The 26,924-nt window shown below is 55.2% G+C and overlaps 1 protein-coding gene across 1 annotated transcript in view; it reads left to right on the top strand.

Annotated features, from left to right (window-relative positions):
* The window catches only part of LRRN2 (leucine rich repeat neuronal 2), a 36,963-nt gene extending 12,936 nt beyond the window's left edge, over nt 1-24,027 (top strand). Inside the window, exon 2 of the mRNA XM_052815148.1 lies at nt 17,498-24,027. Coding sequence (XP_052671108.1) covers nt 17,742-19,886 — 2,145 coding nt within the window. The 5' untranslated portion in view covers nt 17,498-17,741 and the 3' untranslated portion in view covers nt 19,887-24,027. The remainder of the gene's footprint in view (nt 1-17,497) is intronic.
* The last annotated feature ends 2,897 nt before the right edge of the window (nt 24,028-26,924 follow it).

The following is a 26,924-nucleotide window of genomic DNA, read 5'->3' as shown; positions in this document are numbered from 1 at the left end:
GCCCTCTGGCATCCCCGGCTGCAGCGGGGCCGCCTGGGGAGGCAGCACCCGGCCCGCAGCCGTGGCCCTCCCCGGGATGGAGCGTGCTGGGGGAGGCTGGGGAAAACCATTAATCCCTATTGTGGGCTGCTTGGTTTCAGATATCATGGCCAATAAAAGTTTTATTTAAGGGAATTGGCTGCCTGTGTCCATGCATTCTGGTTTGTCACAGCCTGTTAGCCTCTCATGCTTGACCTTTGATGCAGGGGCTGTCATTTAATCTTCATCTAAAATAATGCACTGATTTGTTTCCCCTTTCTGATTTTAAGTCACTGCTGCTTGTACGTCTCTGTCTGCACCCTGCTCCCCCCCCCCATCCCCACCTCCCCAATGCGTTGTCATCTGCAGCACCTTTTGGATCTAGCTATGGTTTCTAAAGAATTCATGGTCTCACTGAATTGCCTTTCACTTTAATACTTAATTTAGACTGAAGAAGGTGGTTGCTGGGTCTCGAATACCAAGTGAGTCTCTGGTGTAGCTTTAGCTGGAAGTTGCATGATGCCCGGTGGGGTCGGGATGAGCAAAGCCGTCCGAGTTTAGCGAACTTGGCATAACCACCCCGCTACTTTCTGAGCCTTGCAGCCTCCTTTCTCCCGTCCGCAGCGCGAAGCAGATGCATGAGTTGTCATCAGGATACGGCAGCCCTAGGCGCTGGATCTGTTCGCCCATCACATCATCCATCTCCGAGAAGCCCAGCCCTGGCTCCCTCCTGCTCTGCAGCTTCTGTGCATCGTTTAACGTGGGGCAAAGTGACAGCAAAATCCTCCTGAGCCAGGGAGCAGGTGCTTTGCCACACACCGACTCTGCACAGCTTTCCCTCCTCCCCAGTCCCAAGCGTCTGGTAATTTTAACACAAGCACTAAGGAGAGGGCTTCTTCATCCTGATAGAGAGACTGAGCCTCTTCTGGGGTGAAGCATTGCAGCTCTTTAATAGCACCAATTAAAACTGCAGAGGGAATGAGATGTTGGCAGGCAGTAATCACCCAGACTGGAATATGGCCTGAGCATGAGTTTTAATAGCTTTGCTTTAAAGGGAAAACGTACTTTCTGTGACCCTTGGATGAACAGAAACCTGGTTTCAGAGCTTGTCCGAAACCTGTGAGGTTGAGTACCAGCGTGCTTTCGAGCTCCGTGCTGGGACACTGCTGCTCTGCTCCGTCCAACAGCCCTGCTGCCTTTTCCTATTAAAAGCAGCAGGCAGCAAGTTGTGAGAAAGAGTAGGGCGAAGGGAAGAGGAGAAATAAGTGTATTAGCAAGATGAAGATTAAATGACAGCTACATAAGCTGATGCCTCAGGGAAAAATGTCATCTCCAGTTTAGGGCAGGGGGGTCACAACAAACTTGTGATGAAGATGAAATGGCTTTCAGGGCCAGTTAAAGTAAGTGAAATCATCTCCTGCTCACCCCCTTCCTGCAGCATCCTAACCCAAATGCTCCCTTGCCAACTTGCGAGCTCGCACGGCAACCCGGCAGACCCTGCCTGGCACTGCCACCAGCTCAATTTGCTTCCCCAGTTTTTCATGCCACCTGGGGAGGATCTGGAGGCGATCCTGCCCCAGCCATGCCTCCAACTCTCTCCACAGCCCTCGCCCAGAGTTACGACTGCTGTGCCCTGCAGACGTCTTGGTCTCACTTAGGGCTGATTTGGTTAGCTCTTTGCACAATTGAGGTCGAATCCCGTCTTGTCTGAAGCTAAAAACAATTAAAATCACTCCTGGAAGGCCCTAAGCACGGCCCCAGCTGCCTGCAGCACAGCATCCCTTCGGCTGCAGCCGGCAGCTCCCTCCTCCCTCCTTGCTCTACACAGCACATCCCGCTGCGCCTTGTCAGCAGGCGGGTTGCAATTTGCAGGATGCCCGTTCCCTCGCTCAGCCCCGAGCATCTGACCCCCTTCTTCCAGCGAGCTCCATTGCAGCTGCCCACGCCAGCAGCCTGTGCAGGATCCGACCCTCCTTGCATGCCCAGCTGGACCAGCCTGACCCCGGGGGGGTCACAAAGTTTCCCCTAAGCTGACCGAACCAGCATTGCAGCCGTGTCCACCCAGCCCCAGCACAGCCGTCTCACCGTCACCGGCACTGGCTGCTGTCGCTGGCATGGCGATTGGCAGCTCGCAGAGTTGTCACTCACCGCCATTCCAGGAGCAGGAGCTTCCAGCTGGGGTTGGCAGCCGTCACGTAATGATGGGGCCTCATCAGGGCCAGGAGGACCCCGTTAGAGCCAGCCTGGAGCTGCCTATTTAATTGGGCAGGTGCTGGGTGGTGGGGGTGTAAGGGGGTGTTGAGTGATGCTGCTTTGCTGGGGAGGTTGGAGAGGTAGGTGTTGGACTCTGTGTTCATTAACCTCTGGCCTTAAGGGGCTCGTCACATTTTTTTGCAGCCAGCTGGAGGATTTTGGTGGCTCGGCGGCTGTGGATGAGCGGTGTGTCTTTCCTGTGCTAGAGTGCTTCCCTGTGGTGGTTTGATTTCTGAGAGCCTTGGGGCTGTAAATCTGCACCCCGGGCACCCTCAGAGGAGCCTGGCCCCAACCTCAGCCCCTCGACAGTGTGTGTTTGAGCTCTTCCCTCCTCTCCCTACTGTGGTTGGTGTAAATACCCTGGAGGTGGCTGCAGAGGAGGTACTGGAAAGGTAAAGCCCTTAATTTTGTTCTGTATTATGTAGAAGAACAATTTAGCTTGTTGCTGCCACCGTAGGTTTTTGCTGGAAAATGGCTCTTGAACTTCTCTTTGCTCTTAATACACATACATGCCTACATCCCGTGTCAGGTTCATCTTTTTTTTACAGTCCTTTTAAACCCATAATGACACATCTGAAAGTTCCTCCAAAAACAGCTCCTCTCCCTCCTTCTGCGACATGAATGGATAAAGATCTGCTCAGAGCTCAGTCGTGCAGAGAGTAGCTTTGGTGGTTTTTTTACAAACAGTATTTTGTCAGTTCGTCCTAAGACAAGTTGATGGCAGGCTGTGTCTCCCCACCCTGCCTCCCCACGCAGCTCCTGGGTGCTCTGACTGTAACAGCACCCACCCAGGGGATGCACCCACCAGCTACAGGTATGCTCCGTGGCCCCGCTCTTGCTGGTTGCAAGGGGAAGGGGCTGGCTGGGAGCGGGTCAAAGCCCTGCCACGTGCTCAGCTAGCTCTGGTATGGGGGATGCTGCGTACCCAGGCTCTCCGTGTCGGGGCTGCGAGCCACCCCATCACCAGTAGGAAGGCTCTCCCCATGGCACAGCACCACGTCCAGCCCTGGGTAGCTCTCAGCCTCACCCCCTGCACAGCTCGGAGGAATCACGGGTGCAGGATTGCCTCCATGGGCTCCCGGGTGTGCAAAGCCTGTCCTGCAGACAGGGATCTGTCAGCTCCCAGCCACGAGGGCCAGTGCAATATTATTGCCTGAAGTTCAACGCAGCCCCAGGTTTATCCATGTCCTTTGCAAATTTTCCTCTCCGGAAGAGCAATAATACACTGTGATATGATTTTATTTAAGTAATTCAAGGGTATGCACAGTGCCTAGAGGAAAAGGCAAGGAGGCACAGCAACACACTCCCCAAAGGCTACTCCACGAAGCACAAACCGGTCTGCCTGTTCAGTGCCCCTGGGCTGCAGGCTCTGCCCCGGGAGCTGCTCGAGCGTGGCAGCCCAGACCGCAGCGGTCTGATGTGTAACGTCTGCATGGAGATGTCCAGTGTTCAGGTGGACCACACCGTGCTGTGAGCAGTTGTGGCTGGGTGTCCCACCGACATGTGTTTGGTGCTGAGCAGCTCTGGCACCCCGAAGGTGCTGGCTGCAGTCAGGCAGGGCTGCACTCCTCGATGCCTCCAGTGCCTGGTGGGATTAAACACCCACCAAAGCCTTCCCCAGCTCCCTATTTTCGCAAAACTTGTAGCTGCCTCATTATCTTTGAAATCAGAGAGTTTAAAAGCCATTTCAGGGAAAGGACACGGGAGCATGTGCCCCGCATTATGGCTCTGTGACCCCCCTCCATTAGCAAGGTGGCCAGCAGCCGGGGCGGCTTCATCCTGCCCTGCTGCATGGATGAGGGTGCTGGGGTCATCTGTCCCTCTGCGCCCTGGCTAGGGGTTGGATCTGGAAGGGAAATTTGGGCTGTAGCTGTGCCTTAGCAAAGTCTCTGTGCACGTCCCTCCCGACCCACCGATGCTGTATGCCAAATTGTCCTGCTGCCAAGCTGGGAACCCTTAAATAGGTGGGACAGAGGCAGCAAATGTTTTCCATTTCTCTTCCTGTTCCTATCTGGGTTTATTATTGTTATTATTATTATTATTTTATTTTAGATCCCCTTTGAATGACAACTCTATCAAAACAGCTCATTTGGAAATGTCAGGTCCATTCTTGATAAGTCATCAGTCATCGTGATTGGTGCTGACAGATGCCCTGGAACAGTGCTGCGGTATCTAATATACTGTGCTGCAGTCTTTTGTAATATCACATTATTTTATTTATTCAGCATGGCATGAAATCTCTCCTTTAGGAAAGGAGAAGAGGGGGGGGAAATTAATCCTTCTAGTGATGCTTCCATTTCTGGATAGTCCACACGGGAAGTAGCAGAAATCAGGCTTTAATGTGGCATTTGCGTAGTTTAAAGCTCATAATGTCACTGGAGTTGCTTCAACTGCAAGATCCTGGATCGTAGTCCACTTCTAGTAGTACTGTCCCGATGAGAGCTGACACTGGATTTCACAGCGCTGAGAGACGTGTGTCCTGAGTGGGTGCAGCCCCTTGGGGCGCACAGCACCCTTGTCCCCCTGTCACCCACGGGGAGGGCAGGGCCACCCATCGGTTCGAGTGCCTCCGTTTGCTCCGTCAGGGCGATGACGGGAGCTGCTGCATCCCACCTGGCTTGTGGCTGTACCTGCTGCCCACGAGTGGGACAGCCCTGTGCTTTATCCCCTCGGCTGGCTGCGAGCATCCCGGGCAGCTCCATTGCCCTCTGGCCCTCCCTCCGCACTGGAAATATATGGCAGGAGCAGGGGCGGTGATTTAGGGTCCCCCTTCAAGCCTTCGCGTTCCCTTGTATTTATGTGGTCCTCGGCTGCATGAAAAATATGGTTTCTTGGCGTCCTGCCTTCTCTTGCTCTGGGGGGAGCGGCTGCAGCACCGTGCTCATCCCTTCCCCAGCCCCAGGGCTGGTTTGGGGAGCTCCAGCCTGCCCGATCCCCTCCGCAGCACCCGGTCAGAGCTGCTGGGGGGGGCAATCAGAGATGGCTGAGCCCCACGGTACTACCCTCCGAAGCAGCATTTCAGCCTCATGGAGCTGCCAGAGGGCAGAGTCTGGCCGCGGTCCCCGGGATGCTCCCGGGGGTGTCCCCCAGGAGCAGGATGGCAAAGCCCAGCGGCTGGGCTGGCTGCGACCAGCTGAGCCCATCCTGGGAGCTGCTTTCCTGCATCCCCTCATCTGCATCGCGGAGCCTTTGTTTGCTCTCATTAACGTGTCTGCGAAGTGCCTGATGTGTGAAATGCCCTTTTTATTAGCTGGAATTGGCAGGGCCGTCTGGGACTCGCATCTGCTCCACTTTCAAGGCCAGGACTCTCCAGACAAGCCCATGTTGGTCTTGCTCAGTTTCTGGCTTGCGGTGAGCAAAGGGCTCGGGCTCAGCTCTCAGGCGTGCTTCTCCACCCAGAAACCAGGAATGGGAGAAGCCACGGTGTCACCCGTGGGTGCACCCACCCCTGAGGTCCTGCTGAGCAAAGCAGGCAGAACGGTCTGCTAGAGTGGGGCTGGGGCTGGTGCCTCCAGAGTTGGGGATCTCCTGGATTTTCCTGCCTTCAGGGGTTAATCTGGTTTTCCTACAGCCCCTTTGAACTATTGGGACTTTCCCTGGAGTGCAGAGGAGCCCAGCAGCTGTGGGAAATTCCCCCTGAGATGAAAGCTGGGTGGGAATTTGGGCAGTGAGAGCAGCCCACTGCAGTGCCATAGCCCAGGGGGGATCTCTCCATCTCCCTCTTTTTCCCACCACTTTCTTCCCATGTGCATTTTCACCCTTTGCCCCTCCTGTAGCCCCAAAACAGCAGCACAAAACACTGTTGACAGGCAGGAGGCTTTGTTATCATAGACTTAACCCCCTCGCAGGACGTTGCCAAGCAAACATTAAACTTTGGATTTGTAGCCAGCCTCAGTGAGACCGAATACTCCTCCTGGACACGCTCCCTCCCAGGAGGATGCATGTGTTGGCCCGTGCCACCATCACCCACCCTGCTCCCCCTTCCTCCTCCTCCTCCTCCCATTCCCGGTGCTCCCAAAACCCCTGGGGAGTCATGTCGCAGCAGCAGTGTCTGTCATCGGAGCCTGCCACCGAGAACCAGAAAATGAGGGGCAATAGCAGGACAAGGGCCCTCAGCGGGCGACGGGGCTGTGTCCGCAGTGCCCCACTCCTGCCCCCCCCACCGGGCTGGGGGACACGGCCAGACTCTGCCAAGAGCACCGCAGGGCTTGGCACAAGGGAAAGGGGATGCTGGAAGGGGAAAATGAGGCGACACAGGGAAATGCCAGCAGTGTGGGGCTTGATCTGAGGCTTTCTGGCACTGCTCCAGAGCTGTCGCTGTTTGCAGGGTCCGGTGTGGTTCCCTCCGGCCACCCGTGCCGCCGTCCTGCGGACCGAGGCTTTGGGGATGGAAGGGATGCCGGAGGGAGGCAGTGCCCTGCGCTACCCATCAGATCTGTGCAATGCCCCAGCACCCAGGGCTTGGGCCATGCTGAAAGGATTTGGCTTTGAAAGCACCAGCAAGCAGATTCCATCTCCCCGTGGGGGACTTTGTGCCAGGTTTTGTTCTCTGTTGCATTGACCATTTCTGCCTCGTTTGAATCTGCCTGGCTTTGGCACTGTTGCTTGTGCTTTGTGGCCCTGCTGCGTGCACCCATGCAGCTCCTGGTCTGCTTTGTACCAGCCAGGACATGGCCCGGCCACCTCCATCCTGCTGTGAGATGCTCACGGTGCTACATGCGTGGCCCAGGAATTTGGGGACCTGCCAGCCAGCCACGTCGCAGTATTTGGGGACACGGCGGTGGGCTGTGCTTGCTTGGTGTCTGCATGTTGGCGGAGGGACTGGCTCTCCCTGCTCCTCTAGCCTTGGATGGCAGGTCTGTAGCAAGCTCATTAGGAAAGACCTGGAGGTGTTTTCCAGGCAGTTCAGGAGCTCGCCTGAATTATTTAACATGCCGCTCCACAGCACGGCGGGGAGGAGGAACTGGGGGAGCTCATTACCAGGCCAGGGCTGTTTGTCTCTCAGCCACGGCACGGCGGTGCCAGGGACAGGCTGCGCCTGCGGCACGGCTCCCTGCTGCCGGGCAGTGCTTGCCGTTGCTGTGCATGCCGGTTCACGGAATGGAACCCTGCTTTCTGCCTCCGACCTGGGCAGGTTGGAGCTGAGCCTTGGCAGGAAGGTTCTGGGGCAAGGACGTGGTGCGGGCGAGCTGGGACTCACTGCAGAGCTGGCAGGTGGGAATCGAGCACAGCAAAAGGGAAGGGTAAGGGTTTCGAATGGACTCGGGATGCTCAGGGCATCCTGGCACGCCTTTCTGTGGGTGCTGGGGTTGGGGCACGCAGCTCCATGCAGCTCCCCATGTGCCGGGGACTGGGAGCTTTGTTGATCACAGGTAGCATTTTCTAAAGTCTCTGGGTGATTAAGGAGGCAAATGCCATTTGAAATGCTGCGCTAGGTGCTCAGAGGCTCAGCGATGGCTTTTACAAGCTGAAGGGCTCTAAATTAGCTATTGCCACTCAGGAAGAAGATCCTGGAAATAGCTCTGGAAATGGTGACACAGTGCAGCAACAGTCAGAAAGGGCACACGGCAGGCTGGGGATTATTAGGGAATAAATAAAGCAGCAGACCAAAGCCAGTCATATGCCTGTGATCTGAGCGGTGCCAGCAGCCTCTCCTGCCTGGGAAGGGTCCAGGCAGGGAAACAGTGATGGCCAGAGCTATGTAACAGTCCCCGCGTGAAGAGCAAAATGGGCTAGGGCTCTTCAGATTGCAAAAGAGGTGGTTGCAGGGGGAGGAGACAGGTACCTACAAAACCAAGCGTGGCAGCCCTCCTGCTTTCACCGAGCTCACCGGCACCGACCCTGCCTGACCCCTCTCCCCGCCTTCCCCATCCCCTTTCTGCCTGGAACGTTCTTGACTTTGACATTTGAAAGGGACCGGGAGGGCGCTGGGAAGGGGGATCTGCAGGTGCAGAGTCCAGCCGGAGTTCAGCTTCTGCTGCAGCCCCGGGACGGTGCCAGTCATTAGAGATGCTTCCAAAAATGCGAGCTGCAGTCCAATGCAGCATGCGTTTTGTTAAACGATGCAGATTTTGCAGAGTGAAGGACAACTCAGCTATGAGCCAAGACCAAGACTCCATCTTTCCAGTCTTTTATTTCTTCAGGCAATCCAGAGCAGAGATCAGCTAGCTTTTCCAGTTGGCTTTTGCAAGACATTTACAAATGCACCAGTTAACCCCACAGCCCGGAGACCAGCCCTGCGATTCTCGGGAATAAAATGAGATGGCCCCGGGGCTGCCCAGCTGAAAAATAATGGATTTGAGGCTTCCCATAGATGTGATCATGCGGCATGCAGGGGGCAAACCTGCCGCCTTCAGAGCTCGTGCCACCGGCTCGGCACCTCCAAAGCAACCTTTCGAAGCAGGCAGGGCAGTGCAGATGGATTTAACTCCTGGCCCCGCTAAGGACCGTGGCCACGGCTCTGGGTGTCGTGGGGAGGGCCGGGTGCCATCTCAGCATCCATCCCCGCTGCTGTATGCGGCCACCTGGCCCCAGCGCTGCTCCCTGCCAAGGTCTCACGGTCTCAACTTTTGCAATCAAAGAGAACAAGGGAGATGAGGGGCAGGGAAGGGCCCTGGTGATTATTTCCAAGAGGAATAAACCTTCAGAAAGCCTGAACATTGCTGAGCCATGTTTTGGAGAAGCTGCTCTGCAGGGACCCCCCAGCCCAGGGATCCCGGCTCCTCCTTGAGCATCTCACTGGCCACCGAGGCACCCAGCCTCTCGGTGTCCCGGTGGGATGGGACCATGCTTATCCCCAGGCAATGAGTGTGAGACCAAAAGCAGCTCTGGGATGTGCTCAGTGCTTCATGGGCGGTTTGTGGCTGAGCAGGGCCAAATCCTGCATGCTCCAGGCTGGAGGCTGTGCCTGAAGCTGGCAGCAGCATCTCCAGGAAGCCACAGAAACCTGTAGGAGCGTTTTGGAGGCAGGCAAAGTCACCGCAACCCTTCCAAAGCCTGAAAGCAAAAGAACAACAGGCTTATTTCCCAGCCCTCCTCATTTAAAAAACATCCGAAGTGGAGGGAGAGAAGCATCCAGATAAGAAGCGGGCACCGCTCCTGCCCGCCGGCTCCTGGCAGATCGGCGTGATGGCAAGGTGCAGGCAGCCGAGCAGTTTTCTTTGCACGCTCCCAGCAGCTTTTTATCTCCTGGCTTCCTCCTAGACAAGCAGAAATAATGCTATCTCCCTCCCTGCCAGGAGAGAAGCAGGAGAAGGCCCACAAAGAACATTCCTGGGTCTCTCTGCACAAAACAAGGCTTAACCGAGGAAAGAAACCACCAGAAGAGCCAGCAGAGCAGCAGCCCGGTGCTACTGGTTTTGGAGGGGTCTGTTCCCTCTCATGTAAGTGCTTTTCAGGGCATAACAACCTAAAATTACAGCTCAAGGCTGGAGCACAGCTTTGCTGCCATGGCCCCGCGTGTAGGTGCAGGCAGCACACAAGGTGGGATGCAGGGACCCGTGCGAGGGTTCCCCGTGCTCCGCACCCCGCCGCCCCGCTCACCTTGGGCTGGTTTGTTTGCTTTAGCCGGGGGGTGAAGCTGCAGAAAGGCTGGGGCGGGAGCATCCTCCCATCCCTCGAACCAGACAGTGAAGACGCAAAGCTGCATAATATGCTGGAATTTAATAAAACGCCTCAAACAGACAAAGTTTTTCCTTTTGCCAGCTGCTTAATTAAATTGCCTAATGCTGTTTGCGATCACAGCACAAACTCCTGTGTTTAAAGACCACGGTGTTGCCATGGTGCTCACCCGGCGGATGGTGCGGGGCTGTGACGGAGCATACAGATGAGGGAGGCTGCCGTGGATGCGGAGGGAGCGGTTGCCACGTTACAGGGGGAGATTCGGTGTCTTTTCTTTATTTATTTATTTGTTTGTTTTCTGACACAGCAGTAAAGTCCCTGCCAAGGTTTGTGCCGGGATCTTTGCTCTGAACAGAGCAGCTGCTTTTTCACCCCAGGGCTTCAAAGATGCTTGCTCGGAGGTATGAGTTCCCCAGAAGCATTGCTGAAACATCCCAGCCCCCTTTTACCAGCGGGAGGGAGGGGATGTATTTGGCTTCCAAAGACACCGAGCCCTTGCTTTGCCATTGCCTCGCATGTCGGGTTTGTAAGGACGCAGCACTTGGGAAGAACAAGCCTGAACCCAGTCCCAGCGTGGGTCTGAGATGGGGACTGAGGCCAGAAATCCCGACCCACGGTGCTGAGGGGTTACCCTGTACGTGTCTTTGCATGAAGGAGTTTCCAGTTAGCAACAGGAGCAAATTAAAGCCCAGGACGCCGGAGCGCCGAGCTCAGCCAAGGCTCCACCGAGGTCTCCAGCTGCATTGACCCCCCTGGTACTCCATTCTCCGTCTGTGAAGTTTTCCTTCTCACGTTATGCATCTCACCAGTGCCGGCTGGTGCAACTGCAGTGACACATTGGAGGTCACACCTGGCCGGGGGCTTTGGGCTTTGTGGCCACGGGTGAGGCAAGGAGACCTGCCAGCTAAGGACGGCTGACTTAGAGAAACCGTTGTTTGCTGTGACAAAGTGGGTGGATGTTGGGCCGTGGTGCTTGAACGGGTTTCCTCGCTCAAGCATCAGGTATTACTGTCACAGCAATTTCTGCCATTTTCTATCACTGTGTCAGCTGCAGTGAACTCAAGATGCCTGCAGAGGCATCCCTCGGGCTGCCTGGCTGGTTGTCACCTACCGTTTCCTCCCCTTGATGGTGCAAATGGAGAAAATGCCGAGGAACCCATGAGCTACAGGGGTGGGACTCCATGGGGTTGGGAGGCTTGCGGGGCTCCCTCTGCCCCCCAGGCATGGGGTGATGCTCAGCCCAGGGCTCATCCCACATCCCAGAGCCACCCCATCAATGCTCCAGCCCCCTTAGTGCCCAAGGGCACTGGCTGGTCCCTACACCAGAAAAACCTTTCAAGAGCCTTTGTAACACTTGAAAGATGTATTTCCTTTTCCCAATATCCAGAGTTACGTCTCCACATCATCCTTACCACCATTACTCCCAGATAATGACTTGACCTCTGCAGCTTAACTGAGATTTAATATGTCAGTTATTGTATGTTAAACAGTGGATCATTAAAAACATTTATTCAAGATTAACAGCTATCTAATAGATATCATTAGTATCATAGTTGTATAAGTGGCTAATCCAGAATGCATGCGATTTAATGATCCCTTGGGATGTATTTGCCATACTGTCACCGTACTTTTAGACCTAGATCAGGCTGGCCTGATGCTGTGCTCCGTGGTGGGGGCAGGCAGCGATGGGGATGCAGGGCAGTGTACAAGGTCCATGGGCAGAGCTGCCCCGGCGCGAGCGGCTGGCCCGGGGTGGATGGATCCGCAAAGTGCCTGCGCCGGTATCGTTTGTGCTCACTTCCCAGAAGGCACGAGATACCCAGGGGGAGGAAAGGGCTTGTTTTGCATTTGCACTAAGGCTTTTAATACTATAAAAATGTCATAAATAAGTCACGCTCCCAGCTGCCGTCGCAACAGCAGCAGGGGCAGGGCTGGTCTGCTGGGACCCCGGCGTCCACGTGGTCCCTCTCCTCTCTCCCCTAGCCTGGATTTAGATGTGTGAACCACACACAGCTGCCTCCAGCTTCCAGGCACGCTGTGGGAGCTCAGCACCGCTGCAAATAGAAGGTCCCGAGGAGGTTTTATCTGGCGGGGGTGGTGGTTCGGAGGAGATGTGCTGGCTGCTCCAGGGCAAGGGAAGGTGACAGCCCTGAAGACAGCAAGACCCCAGAGCCAACCTCATAAAACTGGCCGTTACAGCAAAGCCCTGCAGGATTTAATACAGCATCTCCTTCCAGATAAAAAAAGTGATATAGGAGTGTTTCTGATAACAGCAGAGTACCTTATTTCTAAGTTTTACAAGTAATTGATACAGAACCCTATTTAATTCTTGTTGGTTTTATCACAAATAAAAGTGAAGCTTTTACACAAAGGTTTAAATGGGGGAGATGTGACCTCAGCCTGAGGGGACAAACTTTGCTGGTGCCACCACAGAAAGTCCTGAGCCCAGAGCAGCCAGGGCTGAGAGCTGGGCGAGGTGATACGCCAAAAAAATTCCTTTTCTGGGGATACGGTGGGGCTGTGCAGCTTGGTCTGGTGTTGTCTCAGCGTGCTGAGAGGCTGGACCAGCAGCATGTGCATGTCTCTGGCTGCAAAGCCAGCAAAGCCGGAGGGCATGATGCCCAGGTCATTCCCATCCTCCCACCCCGGGCAGGATGAAGGCCGGATCCGGCGCTCAGCAGAGCTGCCGGCTCCCCGCCATCACATCTCCTCCCGAGGGCTGGCTGCAGATTCGAATCGTGCCGTCGAAAAGATCAAACGGCGGCGGGGACAGGCGAGGGGAGGATTTTCCCACAGCATCCGACTGCCACTTCTCATTTGCCTCCGCCGGGAGCTGGCAGGGCCGGTGACAGGGACGTGAAGGCTCAGCAGCCGCCGACGCGCGGCAGCGCTGGAAAGCGTCGAGAGCCGTGGCCCCGTCGCAGGCTGCTGTGTGCACCGCTCGCTTAAAGCCATCACCCAGAAAAGACAGGGGCTTGGCAGGAGCTCACGGCCCCCCCGGGGAGATGCGGCGTGGGCTGGGATGTCTTGCCACCCCTTGGGGACATCGCTGTGGGAGGGCTGCTGCCTGCAGAGAGGAGCCGTGGGCTGAGCGTGGCCCCGCTCCCGGCTTTCCCCAGCCAAGGGAGCCCGGGAGCAGTCAGGGTCCTCCCTGTCCCCATCGGGGTGTAGGGGCTGTCCATCGCCTCTCGTCCAGCAGCACGCTGGGGGAAGCGTCGGGCTCTTCTGGCTGCGGTAAGGGAGAGGGAAGGGCAGGAGAGCCCGGGGCTCAGCTGCAGCCATTTATCTCCCGAAGCCAGGCTATTAGACAGATGACAGAGGGAGAAAGGCAGCCGGTGCAAGCACTGAGACCAAGGCTCCTTCCACTGGGTGATTTATCTCCTGGCTTCATCCAGCAAACTTGCTGATGAAAAGACTCTTCCCTTCTCTGTGCCTCATCAATTCTCATTCTCATTGCTTTTCTATTTTTTTTTTTCCTTTCCATGGGCTTCTGCCGCCTGTTCATGCAGCCACGCTACCCTCTCCCCGGCGCTGCGCACCCCGTCTCTCCTGCCCTCCCCGTCTCATCTCCCTCTCCCTCATTCTTTGATGGTTTCTTTGTCCCTTTCCTTCTCCTTTTCACCTCCGGTCGTCCTCCTTTATGTCCTTGTGGCGCTTTCATTCCCTCTTTTTCCTTCTCCTTCCATGTTTCTCCACTGTATCCCCCTCGCTGTCCCTGAGCATGCCTGGCTGGGATGAAAACAGATGCCTTGAGCCCCCCATCAGCAAGTGACACCGCAGACGATGTCGTGGGCTTGTGGCAAGTTCAGGCTGGTACCATTTGGGGCAGTGGCCCTGGCATTTTGTGTCTCGTTTCTTTGCTTGCAGAGGAGCAGAAACACCTCCCAAGTGGGCAAAGGTACCCCAGCACCATCGTGAAGGCTGCTGGTGCTGCATGTGCCAGCTGACCTGATCCTGCTCCATGTGCAAATAATGCAGCTCAGCCTCATGCCTGGGGGATGCTCAGGCAAAGTTTGCCCAGGTTTGCTGGATCGCTGCATGGACCGGGCCTTACCAGCCCCAGGGTGGCTGGTGTTTGTCTGCTGCAAAATTCCCGCTGTTCTGGGGACGCAGAAGGAGCCATTTGTGGTTTCCAGCAGTGCCACGTGTTGCCTTTCTGTCCCAGGAACTGGTAATTCAGTGGCTTCTCCAAACCCTCGGCTCGGAGCCTCCAGCCTCAACTCCTCTGGCCACTGGATGCTCTGCGATCGCTCATGGCAGAGGCGGGTGTGGGACGACAGTGGGGGCTCCAAGCTGTCCCCCCGCAGTCCTTCCTGCAAGAAGGAAGCTTTGAAGGCAGAAGTCACAGAAATGGCTTAGGGAGACCAAGGAATTGGGTAAATGCTGGGAAACTCTGGAAGAGACAAATGACATCCCCGGTGTGGGGACTGGGCTTGAGTTCTGCTGGGGGAAAAAAGGAAACTGGGAGTATTTCCCCTTTCCTGGTGTTCAGGGCACTGCAGCAAATATTTCAGCCCCTTGGCTCTACATTTCTGGAAAAAAATAAACCCTGAGCACAAACATCACCCGGCTCCCTGCTGTCACTCTCGCCGTGCCACAGCCCATGCTGAGGAAGAGCCCGAAATAGCAGCTGGGGGCTGCTGGTGCTGGCGGGGAGCGGGGGGCCCGTGGCCTCACCGAAGCCCAGCCTGGCCGTGGAGGGGGTCCCCATCCCTGGCAGACCCTCCAGCAACCCACATCCCCGCTCCTCCTTGCTGTCCCCCTTCTTCTCTCTGGTTTAACCGAGGCTCCCGTTATCCTGGGCAGCATCTTCCTACTGCCTGCAAAGGCAGCAAATCAGTCTGTCTTGGAGAGGAGATGAAATCTGGGCTCCCTGGGAGACACCACTTAGCCTCGCAACCTCAGCTACATCTTGAGCCTGATCTCTCTATTTGTTAACCTCAAATCCCAGGTCCTTCTGTTTTTCTGTCTTATTCTGTGCCCTGAGTCTGTTTGGGGGGGAAAACAAGGGCTTTTGGGGCATGGTCAGTGCTTTGGTGCTGCTGGGGAGTTTCGGTTGGACGAGGTGGGTGGGAGTTCAGGGTAGATGTGTGCGTGTGTGCACATGAACCACAGCAAAGTTGCACGTGGGGAATCGACCCCGCTGTTCTCCTGCGTGAGCCCCTCGAGGTCCGGCTCTCCTCTGGACCAGCTCTCTCCCGGGACCCCCGTCCCTAACCCTCGCCAGTCCTGGCTCCCGCACCGACTGCCCAGGCTGGCGGGGATGCAGCTCCACGGGGGGAGGCTTTTGAACCCAAATGGTAAACCGATAGAATTAAAACTGTGGCTGCGGGACTGCCCAGTCCATCCCACCATCCATCTCTGGTGCAGTGCAATAAAAGGCTAAGCAAGTTTGCATACAACCCGCAGGCTTCTTCAGTGCCTAATTAAGAAATAATGAGCCCGACTTCACTGGGTAACAGAGAGAAGACTACCAGGGGGCTCATGCCTTCTCCTTCCCTGTCTCCCCACCACCCCGTGGCTGAACTGCAGGAATTCAGGGTGCAGGTCCCTGGGGTGTCACTGCCATCACAAGGGAGCAGGGCTGTCACGGCAGAGGGGGGTCAGCTCTGTCCCCTGCCAGGACTGTCCTCCCCAAGGTTCATACCCCGCAGCGGGGACCACACGCTGCCAATGCCCTCCCTGTTCAGTTTGCTCCATGCCATTTGAAACCATGAAGTATGAAGTTTAGTACCCAGAGTTTCCAAAAAATGACATTTTTCTGCAAGCTCTGATCCTATTACTTATACAAACACCTGGACTGTTAGGGCATCATCCTGTATGCAAGACTTTCCACAGCCATCAGTGCTGCAACACTGTCCTGTGCTGGGCAAAAGTGATAAAACCTGCTTACAGACACAAACCCCGGAGACATATCACCCAACACCAGAGCTGGGGACTCTTCCCTGTAAAATGGGATTTGAAACAAGGTGCTTTTTCTGGGCTCTTCTTCACAGCCTTAAGGAAATAAAAAAAAAACCATCCCTCCATATTATTTTTTTAAGGAGAAAAGATTCTATAATATTTTAATGGCCAGAGAGATTTATAGTCACAGAAATGCCTGTGCACTTAAAATGAAAGATGTAGGTCCATCAGAAGGATGCAGAAATCAATACAGCCTTCCTCTTCTTTAATGCTGTTTCTCCAGGAGATGGTTTAAAAGCCAATGCCCTCACAGCAGGCAAGAAGGGAAGTGCGCGGGATCAATTCTGGTGCAAGGCTTGAATGAGTCGATGCTGAATAAACTTTGGTTGGAAGCCCTTTACGGGGAGAACAACGGGGTGATAAAATAGAGCTGCTTGGAGAGAAACTTTCTTTTCCCACTCTGGCTGCTTTTTAATGTTTTTCCTGCTGCGTGAGAGTCTTTTAAGATGGGGAGAAGCTTTGGGACTTGGTTTGATTTGTGTCAGTGTGGGTCAGGAGAGCTGTAGCAAATCAAAAAATCAAAGGTGGGGTGGTAGCCGGCTCCAGCTCCTCCAAACCCTGCGGCCAGATGGGGAGAGGGGCAGGGAGGTGCCAGGGGGGTCACCCCCACCCCAGCCCCTCACTGAACACCCCACCGAGGAACCCGCGACCCGTTTTCCCTGGGAAGGGTGCAAGGCAAGGGGGCAAAGCCAAGGTCGCACCCAGCATGGAGGGGATTAATGGGTTTCTGCATTCCCCCAGGAGCTTCTAAGGAGCCCAGTCAGGGTTTCCTGCTCCCAGCAAATTGCCCCCACCTTGGGCCAGTGCTTTGAAAGGAGCTGGGGGGGCTTTATTCTAGAAGGGAGGTTTGTGTGGGGTGGTTATATGGCTGCTGCAGCAGCTTTTGCCTCATTGCGCAGGGGGCTGTGCTCACTTGTGTACTGCTCTTTCCCTAAAATCTTGGCTTTCTGCTCAGCATCAGCCCTCTGGGCCACCAGCCCCCTGCCAGTATTGGCCACTTGAGGCCCAAGTTTGTGCAGAAGTAGGTGTGCTTGTTGCTTTGCTAGTGTAGAAATAAAAGGGATGAGATGGGTCTGGGATAATCTGTCCCAGCGCAAAGCAAACTGAGCTCTGAGCCTGTGGTCCCTGTGCTGCTACGGGGCTTCTGCTAGAGCTGCCAAGAAACAGGTCTCTGCTTGGGGGCATGCTTCCTCCATAAATCCACCAAGGAAAAACACGTTAGGGATCTGCAAATAGGGCTGGGAGCTCCTGGATGTGGGCGCTTGATGCTGGGGAGGGTAAGGGGCAGGAAGCAGAGTCCTGAGAGCCTGGAGGAAAGTTGCCCCCATGAAGACTTTCTCTTCCCAGCATCTGCAGCTCTGGGTCTGCCAGGGCAAAGCCTTTGGTCCATGGGCTGCTGGTGGCCCTGGGAAGAACATCTGTGGGGTAATAACACTCAAAACCTCTGGGATGGGCGGGAACAGTTAATGCTACGGGTATAAAACAGATTAAATGGACATGTTGGTCTGTCTTGAGGCTGGGCAGGGTGCTGGGGGTCCCATGCTCGGGGCTTTGTCTCTCCAGCCTGTTTATTCTCTCTGATACTTGTTCACCACGTGCATGAGGTCTCCTCTAACACAACTTGTTGTCTGGCCTTTTTCAGGAATGACCTTGAGGAGGAAGCCGAAAGATGCAGCCGGGTGCAAAAATGAATCACTTGGGGAGGAAGAAAAGGCGAAGCTCTGACTGAAGGCACCAGCCCTGGTCGTGGGTGTTATGTGCTCTTGGTGGGGGGGGCCAGGCAGGGCAGCCGGCAGCAGGGGCTGATCGGTGCCAGGGGCTCGCATGGAGCATCTTCTCCCACGGATGCTATCCCCATCCGGCTGTCGCCCCATGCCCTGCTCTGGATGCGCCCTGTGAACCATTCCTGCCTGGGAGGAAGCTGGTCCCACCAGCCGAAAATGAGACGCTTCCAAACCAGCTCGCTTCTGCTCTGCGTGGTGGCTGCCGCCGCCATCCCCATCGTGCCCTGGAAGGTCAAATGCCCCCCGCAGTGTGTCTGCCAGATCAGGCCGTGGTACACCCCCCGCTCGGTGTACCGGGAGGCTGCCACGGTGGACTGCAATGACTTGTTCATCTCCGCCGTGCCTGAAGACCTGCCGGAGGGGACTCAGATCCTGCTCTTGCAAAGCAACAATATCGCCAGGCTCGAGCAGAGCGAGCTGGACTATCTTAGAAACCTCTCAGAGCTGGACCTGTCGCAGAACAGCTTCTCTGATGTCTGGGACTTTGGCCTGAAGAGTATGCCCCAGCTGCTCAGCCTGCACTTGGAGGAGAACCAGCTTTCTGAGCTGCCCGATGGCAGCTTCCCCGGGCTGGGCAACCTGCAGGAGCTCTACCTGAACCACAACCAGCTCCGCAGGATCGCTCCCCGCGCCTTCTCCGGCCTCGGCAGCCTGCTGCGCCTCCACCTCAACTCCAACCTGCTGAGGACGGTCGACAGCCGCTGGTTCCAGATGCTCCCCAGCCTGGAGATCCTCATGATCGGAGGCAACAGGGTGGATGCGATCTTGGATATGAATTTCAGGCCCCTGTCGAACCTGCGGAGTTTGGTTCTGGCTGGGATGAACCTGAGGGAGATCTCGGACTACGCGCTGGAAGGGCTGCGGAGTCTGGAGAGCCTCTCTTTCTATGACAACAAGCTCGTGAATGTCCCCAAGCGGGCGCTGCAGCAAGTTCCTGGCCTCAAGTTCCTGGATCTGAACAAAAACCCATTGCAGAGGGTCAAGCAAAGCGACTTCACAAACATGCTGCACCTCAAAGAGCTGGGGCTCAACAACATGGAGGAGCTGGTGTCCATAGACCAGTTTGCCTTGATCAACCTCCCCGAGCTGACCAAGCTAGACGTGACCAACAACCCCAAGCTGTCCTTTATCCACCCCAACGCGTTCCACCACCTTCCCCAACTGGAAACCCTCATGCTCAACAACAACGCCCTAAGTGCCTTGCATAAGCAGACGGTCGAGTCCCTGCCCAACCTGCAGGAGATCAGCATCCACAGCAACCCCATCCGCTGCGACTGCGTCATCCGCTGGGTCAACAGCACGGAAAACCACATCCGCTTCATTGAACCCCAGTCCACGCTGTGCGCCGAGCCCCCCGACCTCAAGAGGAGGCACATTCGGGATGTCCCCTTTCGGGAGATGACGGACCGGTGCCTGCCTCTCATCTCCACCAAGAGCTTCCCTTCCCGCTTAGATGTGGCGGATGGTGACAATGTCTCCTTGCATTGCCGAGCTCTGGCAGAGCCAGACCCGGAGATCTACTGGGTCACCCCTTCGGGGGTGAAGCTGATCCCCTACGTGGAAGACGGGCGGTACAAGGTGCACCCCGAAGGGACGCTGGAGATTCATGGGATCTCGGCTCGGGAGGCCGGGCTGTACACCTGCGTGGCGCACAACCTCCTCGGGGCAGACACCAAGAGCGTCAGCATGACGGTCAACCACTCCTTCCCGCTCAGCGAGGACAGCCTGGAGCTGGTGGTGGCGGATGTCCAGGCCTACCACATCCTGGTTGCCTGGAAGCCGCATCTCAACACCGTCTCCTCCAACCTCACCTGGTCCAGCTTCTTGCTTAGCTCCAACTTGGACACGACCAACGTGGCCCGGATCCCCATGGGGACCCACACGTACAACATCACCCGGCTCCACCAGGACACGGAGTACTGGGCTTGCCTCCACGTGGCCTTTGTAGACTTGCAGGCCAAGGTGGCTTGTGTCAACGCCAGGACTAAAGAGGCTGCCCACCGCTACTGGCTCCTGGAGGGCCGGCAGAGCCTCCTGACGGTGCTGGTCCTCTCTCTCCTGCTCCTTGCCGCCAGCCTCGTAGCTCGCTACGGTGTCGGGGCAGAGCCCAGGAGGGCCGGGGAGCTGCTCCGGGGTGGCACGGCTTTGCGCGTGGTCTATCCCCCCCTCGCCCAGCCCTGGGCTCGGGGGCAGCGTGGGGGGCAGCTCCTGGCCGTGGAGGTGCAAGCAGCCCCTCTGGACTGCTGAAGGCTGATGAACTGGTGGGGCTGACTGTGGGGTGGGGTGGTTTGGGGTGGGAAGGGAGAAACTATTTTTTACCAAAAAAGTAACTAAACTACAAAACTGAACAAAAAAAAACAAACAAAAAAAAGGAATTTAATGGACTTGACCGAGAGTCAAAGCGGTGTGGCAGAAGGAGAGGAGCAGAGCTGGCCACGGGGCTTGCAGAGCTTCTTTGTGGTCCTGGCAGGGTCTGGATCCATGCGTAGGGTCTGGATTTGTGCATGGTGCCCGAAGGCACCCGCTGGGCAGCCGGGAGGGCTCAGAGGGGCCCGAGCCCAAGGGGGACGATGCCCCGAGTGGTCGAAGAGCCATACAGATGATCAGCAGATCACCCCTTCCCCGTATCCCCCTGGCACCATGAGACACCCCAGCGGTGTCAGCTCCTTTGCCGGACAGTCCCTGTTTTGGAAATACAAAAAAAGGCCTTTCCCTTTGGGATACATGTTCTTTCTTTGTTTCTTTTTCGAGTTTTTTTTTTGAGCACTCAGATAATCAGCCACAAACCCACCCCCGGCGCCTTCCCGCTGCCCTGTCGTTTGCTTGCTGCAGTCGGCCGGAGGGAAGCAGAGGGGAAAAGAGGGGACTTTGGGCAAAAGAAACAGAAATTACAATGGTGACACATCTCTTAATTGGCATCCCTGCGGGGTTGGCTGGCTTCTGCCAGAGTTGATTGGATCCTGTATCCCGCAAGAATAATCTCAAGGCTATTTTGTAAACTTTTGTGGATAATGTTAAAAAAGAAAGAAAGAGGAAAAATGGGAAGAAAAGGGGGGGAGGAAGTTCTTGCTTTTTTGGTTTTGTATAAAAAAAAAAGAAAAGAAAAAAAAAAAGGAAATCCTTTGTATACTGGTGTGCAGCTGGAGGGCTTCATGGTAGGACCCCTTGCTTCAGATGCAGGAGGGGCTGGGGGGGCTCTGCAGGACAGTCCCCGTGTGACAGCAGCCCCTGCACACACCCTGTGCATCGCTGTGCATGTGAGGGGGGAGAACGAAAACCTGCTTTCCTGGCCTGTTGCCACTTTGTTCTCTGATAAGCAATTAAAATTGCAAATGAAAGGGAGCAGTGGGCAGCACCAGTCCCCCCCGGGTTGTGTCAAACCAAGGGACACAGCAAACCCACATCAGTGAAGCTTGAAGGAGCCCTTCTCCTCTGGCTCGACGGCCGGCGGTGGTCCTCTCCTTGGTTAATGTGAACAAGCCATCCCTTTGCTTGGGCCTAAACCTAATCCCTGCTTGTTAGAGGTAAAGACTTTGGGGTCGGTTTAACTACAACCCTAAACAAAACGTGCCTTTACCAACACACACATGGCCCCAAGAGACCCCGGTGCAGCACGTGGTGTGGGCATGGATGCATCCAGAACCTGGCTGGCACCTTGCTTGGGCGTCCTTCCATGGGAAAGACCAAAAAAATCCATCCCAGCCTGACCTGGGGGGGTGATGGGGTGCAGGTACCCCATCTCCATGCAGACATGGTGCCCTCTCAGGCGAAGCTGGTTGTGCCAGCGCAACTGCTGCTTGCATGGGGCTTTGAAGGGACCAGAAAACCTTGACACAGTAAAAAGCTGTTTGAACTTCTCATTCATCTTCCAGCCAAGGCGAGATGGTTCCCCGCTGGATAAGCTCTGCGCTCAGCCAGGCACACGAAACGGCTTCTGCGCCTTTGCCGGGTAATTATTTCGGAGCGTAATGGCTCTCCCCGGTCCCCATTCAGCACACCATCACCGCTCACCAAAGCACTTCAGCATGTGTTCAGGACCCAGCAAGATCTCCGGAGGCCCTAAGCACAAGCTGAAAGTTAAGTGCAGGCTTAAATACTTTCCTGAATTAGAGTCATGATCTGCTTTGAATATTCAGCTGTGGAGCCCCAGCCCCGCCGGCTCTGCTCAGGTGTGCAGCCATCAGTGTTTGCAGACTCAGGGCCTAAAACAGCCTTTCTCCTCTGCCTTTTGTACAGTGGGGAAACTTAAATGCAAAATATATTCCCTGTGGTTCAGCTAAATTGGTGCTGGAACATGTAGAAATAGTTGCTGAGAAATTTCCCTGGTGTAAATGTGTCCCTGATTTAATCCTGCTCATCCCAGGCAGCCGGGCAGCGCCTGCATCTCCCATCCCCTCCGCCATCCCACTCCCTGCAAAAAACATCATCAGTTCTCAAACAAAGCAAGGACTGAGCCCCTTAAAGGCTGTAATTTTGTAGGTGTAGAGAAAAAGCCTCTTTGATCACGGTTATCGCGGCTGCTGCTGCCACGCTGGGATGGGAGGTGAAGGTTCAGCCGCTGCCTGAATTGTCTGCTCTCATCTAAAAGCGATGCCTGCAAACCAGAGATTAAAATGCAAGATACATGCAATTAATTTGATTTCCTTTGAAATCGGAGCAACCCGAGGAGCTCTACGCAGTGCATTCAGAGAGAGGCACCAGCCACTGCAGGACTCATTTCCCAGTGGGTCCCCCGCACCGAGTGTCCCCGGGTGGGTGCTCCAGCCCAGGCTCCCACAGGAGGGGGGTGGCCAAATCACCCCCCCAATGCCCCAAAACAGGACCTTTGCTGTGAACCGCTCCAATCCCCTCCCTTCCTCAGAGGCCATCAGCCGAGAGCACTGTAGGTGCCTCATACACTATTTATTGTTGTTGTTATTTATTATTAAAGCACCAACCAGTTTTTCCTGGGCACCATGCTGGAGGAAATGCTCCATAAACCGTTCCCTGTCCCCCATGCCCAAGCCTGGATGAGGCACGTGGAGCAGCTGCGGGCAGAGCCTCACCAGCACCGTCCCCTGTCACCCAGGGGGACGAGGTCCCATCTACTTGGAGACCCTTCCTCCTACAGAGACCACAACCGAGTGCATCCAGGGCAGGTGACTGAATTAAAGCCAGCCCTTGCTGGAGGAAGCAGGGGAGAGCCAAGCGTCTCACACCAGCCCCGCAGCATCGTTCACCCTCCGCATCTTGCATTTTCCAGCACGGTTTGCTGGGGGAGCAGCCCCGGCTGCCGCCCTCCTTGCAGCACCGAGCCCCTCGCGCAGGGGAGCGATGCTCAGGCTCCTCATCAGGAGGTATCTGGTCAAAAAGGAACCTCACCGGGTGAATTATAGAGGCTGCAAAGTTTTACAGGGCTCGTGATCGGGACTTACAGCCCATCCTCTGCCTGGAGGCTGGATTCTGCACCTGGTGAGGCTTTGCTACTGCTCACAAGTGTTATTTTGGGGTGCCAGGCAGGGGAAAGGGGACTTTTTAGGCACGGTAAAATCTAATTGGATCTTAAGTTCCCTTCAAGGGGGAGCAGCCCCCCAGGCACCGAGGCAGGCTCACTCTGCAGGGTTTCATCTCCCAGCCCAGAGAGCAAGGATGTGGCAGGAACCAGAGATGCTTCGGAAAGGGGGAAAGGAGTGTCTGGCCCAGGATGCTCTTGACTGGAGGGCTCTTTAATCTGCCCCCCAAAGGCATGGGAAGAGCCAAGGCAAGTCAAATGAGAAACAAGATGTTGGGGTATTTTTAAGCAGCAGAAGTAATTAACCACTGAAGCAGCTTTAGCAGTAGTGGGGGACAGCAATCTCCATTTCTGAGCACCACGAGGGGATGCAGCTCTCAAAGAGATGCTCTAGTGAAGAGGCTCCCAAATTTCTCAAGCTCAAAAGACTGCCACCAACACCTGACATCCCTCCTGGCTGCTGCCAGCCCAGCCCAGGGGTGCCAGGGGGCCCAACGAGGCAGGGGAGGCGAGCAGGGGTGCCCTCCATCACGTCCCAGTCCCCCCCCTCCATCCATCTGGGAAGTCAAAGGCTTGTTTGGCAAATGCTTCTCCTCCAGCCTGTCCCATCAGGTCTCACCCCTGGGCAATGGTTTCTCTCCCATAAACCACTCTTCCTTAGCTGTTCGTCAGGTTTAATGTCTCCTTTTTTTTTTTTTTATTGTTTTATTACCTTCACTTTGAGGCTAGCAGTAAAAGTCCTCATTTCTGCTTCTTCTGCCCTCTACCCCTCCTCCTGTTTCTCAGTGCAAACAGCATCATGGATTTCATATGCAACTGAGCTTCTCTCGACAAAGCCAACCGAGAACATTGCGTGCCAGGCTCTATTTTAAGCACCTAATAAAACTGATTTTTGGAGTGGCTCCATCATTGTGTCCTTCTTTTGCAGAGCCCTTACCCCTGCCAAGGGCCCTGCAGTGGAGATGCCCCGTTCTCAGCACCTATCATGGGGTGACAGGGCTACCTGCCTGCCTGCCTCCCTCCCTGCACCAAAGGCTTTCAGGCTCTGGGAGGAGCGTGACAGGCACGTATTTATTAGTTCGTTAGAGAATCAAAGCAGGCCTCTCCTTCTCTCTCCAGCACTTCCTCAAAAATGATTTAAATTAAAACACCCGACCTCCCTGGGAAATGTCAGCGGTGTTATCCATATGCATGATGCCATTATGATGAAGCAGGTGCAGCTTTCGAAACCTTTAGGAAAATCTACCTGTCAATCTACACGGCAAGCAGCTCTCCTTCCAAATGCTTCATCACTTCTCCCCCTCCTGCCTTTACCACTGATCCACAGGTGGGGAAACTGAGGCAGGGAGCTGCTTAGTGACTTATGGTCCCGGGTCTGTTTTCTCCTTCCAAACACATGCTGGGGTCAGGAGACAAGCACTGCTTTGCCCTTTCCATCCAGAAGTCACCAAAGAAAGGAAGAAGCAGCGAAGGCAGGAGTCACAGAGGAGAAATGATTGCAGCTCATTTATCTCCCATTGCCTTTTCCAGCCATTCAGAGCTGAAGTAGCTCCTGCCCCCTACTAGAGCAGCCCAGCCAGCCCGAGTAAATGGATTCGGCTGTGTTCAAGTGGGCAATTGAAGCTAAAATCAGGCTGATGGAAAGCAGTGGGGCAGGAGAGGTGGCACAAGGTCAGTTTGGAGCTGTCTGAGGCTAGAAAAGTGCTGACCTTGCCAAAGGTTCATTTGCAATTAGCTGCTCTTCTTGCTTTCACAGCCCTGGCTTGCAGCTCTCGCCTTCCCTCTCCACCAGGCAGTATTACGGGAATCCCAGTTCCCTTCCCAGCACTGGCTTCTCTCGTGATGGCCAAGCCATCTGCAGGGGATGCTGTCATGGGCGAGGCTGCAGCTTGAATTTGTCCCACGGTGCAGGGGGTCTGTGGAGGAGCGAGGACTTGGGGATGCCCAACAGCATCACAGGAGACGTCAGTGGTACCAAGGGACCATGGATGCTGTGGGTCCTGGTGAGAGACAGGTAATTGCTGCTGGCCACCGGGTCTGGTTGTGCTGCCTGTGCCAGACAGGCTTAAATAATTAATTAAGAAACTGCTGTGCACCCAGGTGGCACTTTGGGGTGTTTGGGGTCTGACCCCACAGTGAGCAAGGGTGCAGGAGGTCGTGGCCACCCCAGGGCAAACAGCAGCAAGGGGCAGAGCACCCTGCTCCCATCTGGGACTCTGCTCCCAGTGGGATGTGCGGGGCACCCCTGGTACCCTCACTGCTCCCGAGTCGTCCTGGAACCATATTTAATGAGGTGGGACAAGGGGAAGAACTGATTTTGGATTTGCATGTAGCTAAATAGGAAGAGAGCCGGGAAAGGCAGGCAGGGCTTGTGCCGATGGGGAATGAATATTAACAGGGAATAACAAGCCAGAGCCCAGCTCGGTGGCAGCAGGAACAGGCAGCAAGTGCAGGAACCGGCAGGGCTGTCGCAGGGCGAGCAGGGTCCTTCTCGAAGCAGTTTGTGGTGGGAGGCTCTCCCCAGGGCTGGATGAGGCCCTGAGGAATATCAGGGTTTGACAGGGGCTCAGCTGTGTTAGCAAGATATGGGGAGACATGGAGGGGGGGCAAAAGCTCCCACCTCTGCAATGAGAGCCAGTGAAAAAGGTTAAAAGCAACAGCAAAAATAACCAAATATAAAGGGGAGGTCTGCACCGTCACCTGTGTATCAGGGTCCTGCGGAAAACTTCTGGAAAGCTGGTGATTTCTAGTGTGAATACCAAACAGTTTTGATTTTTGCCAATCATCTCTAAATCTTGAGCAGTGTGTTGTAAATCTTTAATTACAAGAAAATTGCAACCTTAACAGTGAACACACAAACTGTGTTGATAAATATTTAAAATTGCCACAGCAACAGATCTGAGGGGATTAAGAAAAGATATATTGGAGTGACAGTTATTAAACACTAGATCCCAGTAAATGTTACTGAGCAGATAAATAATGCAGGTCCCTGACAGCCGCTCGGCTGCTGACAAGGGGGGGAAAAAAAACCGGCTGCTGTGGCGGGGGAGGCCGGTGATGCTGAGCCCGGGGCTCTTCCCAAAAAGCCCAGGGTGATGGGGGAAAAAGCAGGGGGTAAAAGCATTTCCTCTCCTGCTTGGAAATAAAAAGCAGCGTGCATTGCAGCGGTGCCCAGCAGCTGAGGAAGGGCCAGGAGCTGATGGCATCTCTTGACCCCTCAGCTCAACAGCTCGCCTGGAAATCCTGCTGTTCTCTCGGTCTCTGCCAAACAGTTGTGTGACCGTGGCGGTGCTGAGCACGGTGCGTGCGTGGGGCTGCATGTCCTCCGGCTCCTTCCCCTGCATCACCGCATCCCGCCGGCATCCCTGCTGCCAAAGCCGCCTGGGTTGGGCTTCGTTCGCCTGCTGTGCCACCAAGCTCCTGCCTGCCACTTTGTTCCTGCTGCTTCACCCCGTCTGCTTTCCTCACCTTTTTCTGTAAGTTTTGAGGTCACCGACTAAATTTCTGTTATTAAATTTGCAGCTAGCATTAAAGATTTATTAGTTCACTAAAGGTAACTAGCAAAAAGTTCATTATTCCTAATAGCCCGGGTTTCACTCACATGGAGGGAAGATGCTCGAAGTATGAATTACCCCAGCAACCTTCCCAATAAAATATTGATCTAAAAAGTTGGTTCATTATAAATATTACAGCAGAGTCATGAGAAAGTCGCCTGTTTTGCAGTAAGCTGCCCTGTCCTAACGTGACCTGAGGATGGGTACCGGCTCTGCCTGGCAGACCACTGTCCTCTGTCG

This window comes from Harpia harpyja, chromosome 19 (assembly GCF_026419915.1).
Source record: "Harpia harpyja isolate bHarHar1 chromosome 19, bHarHar1 primary haplotype, whole genome shotgun sequence".
NCBI classification, from domain to species: domain Eukaryota; kingdom Metazoa; phylum Chordata; class Aves; order Accipitriformes; family Accipitridae; genus Harpia; species Harpia harpyja.
The sequence above is the reverse complement of the archived record's forward strand: the minus strand, read 5'-3'. Positions and strand labels throughout refer to the sequence as shown.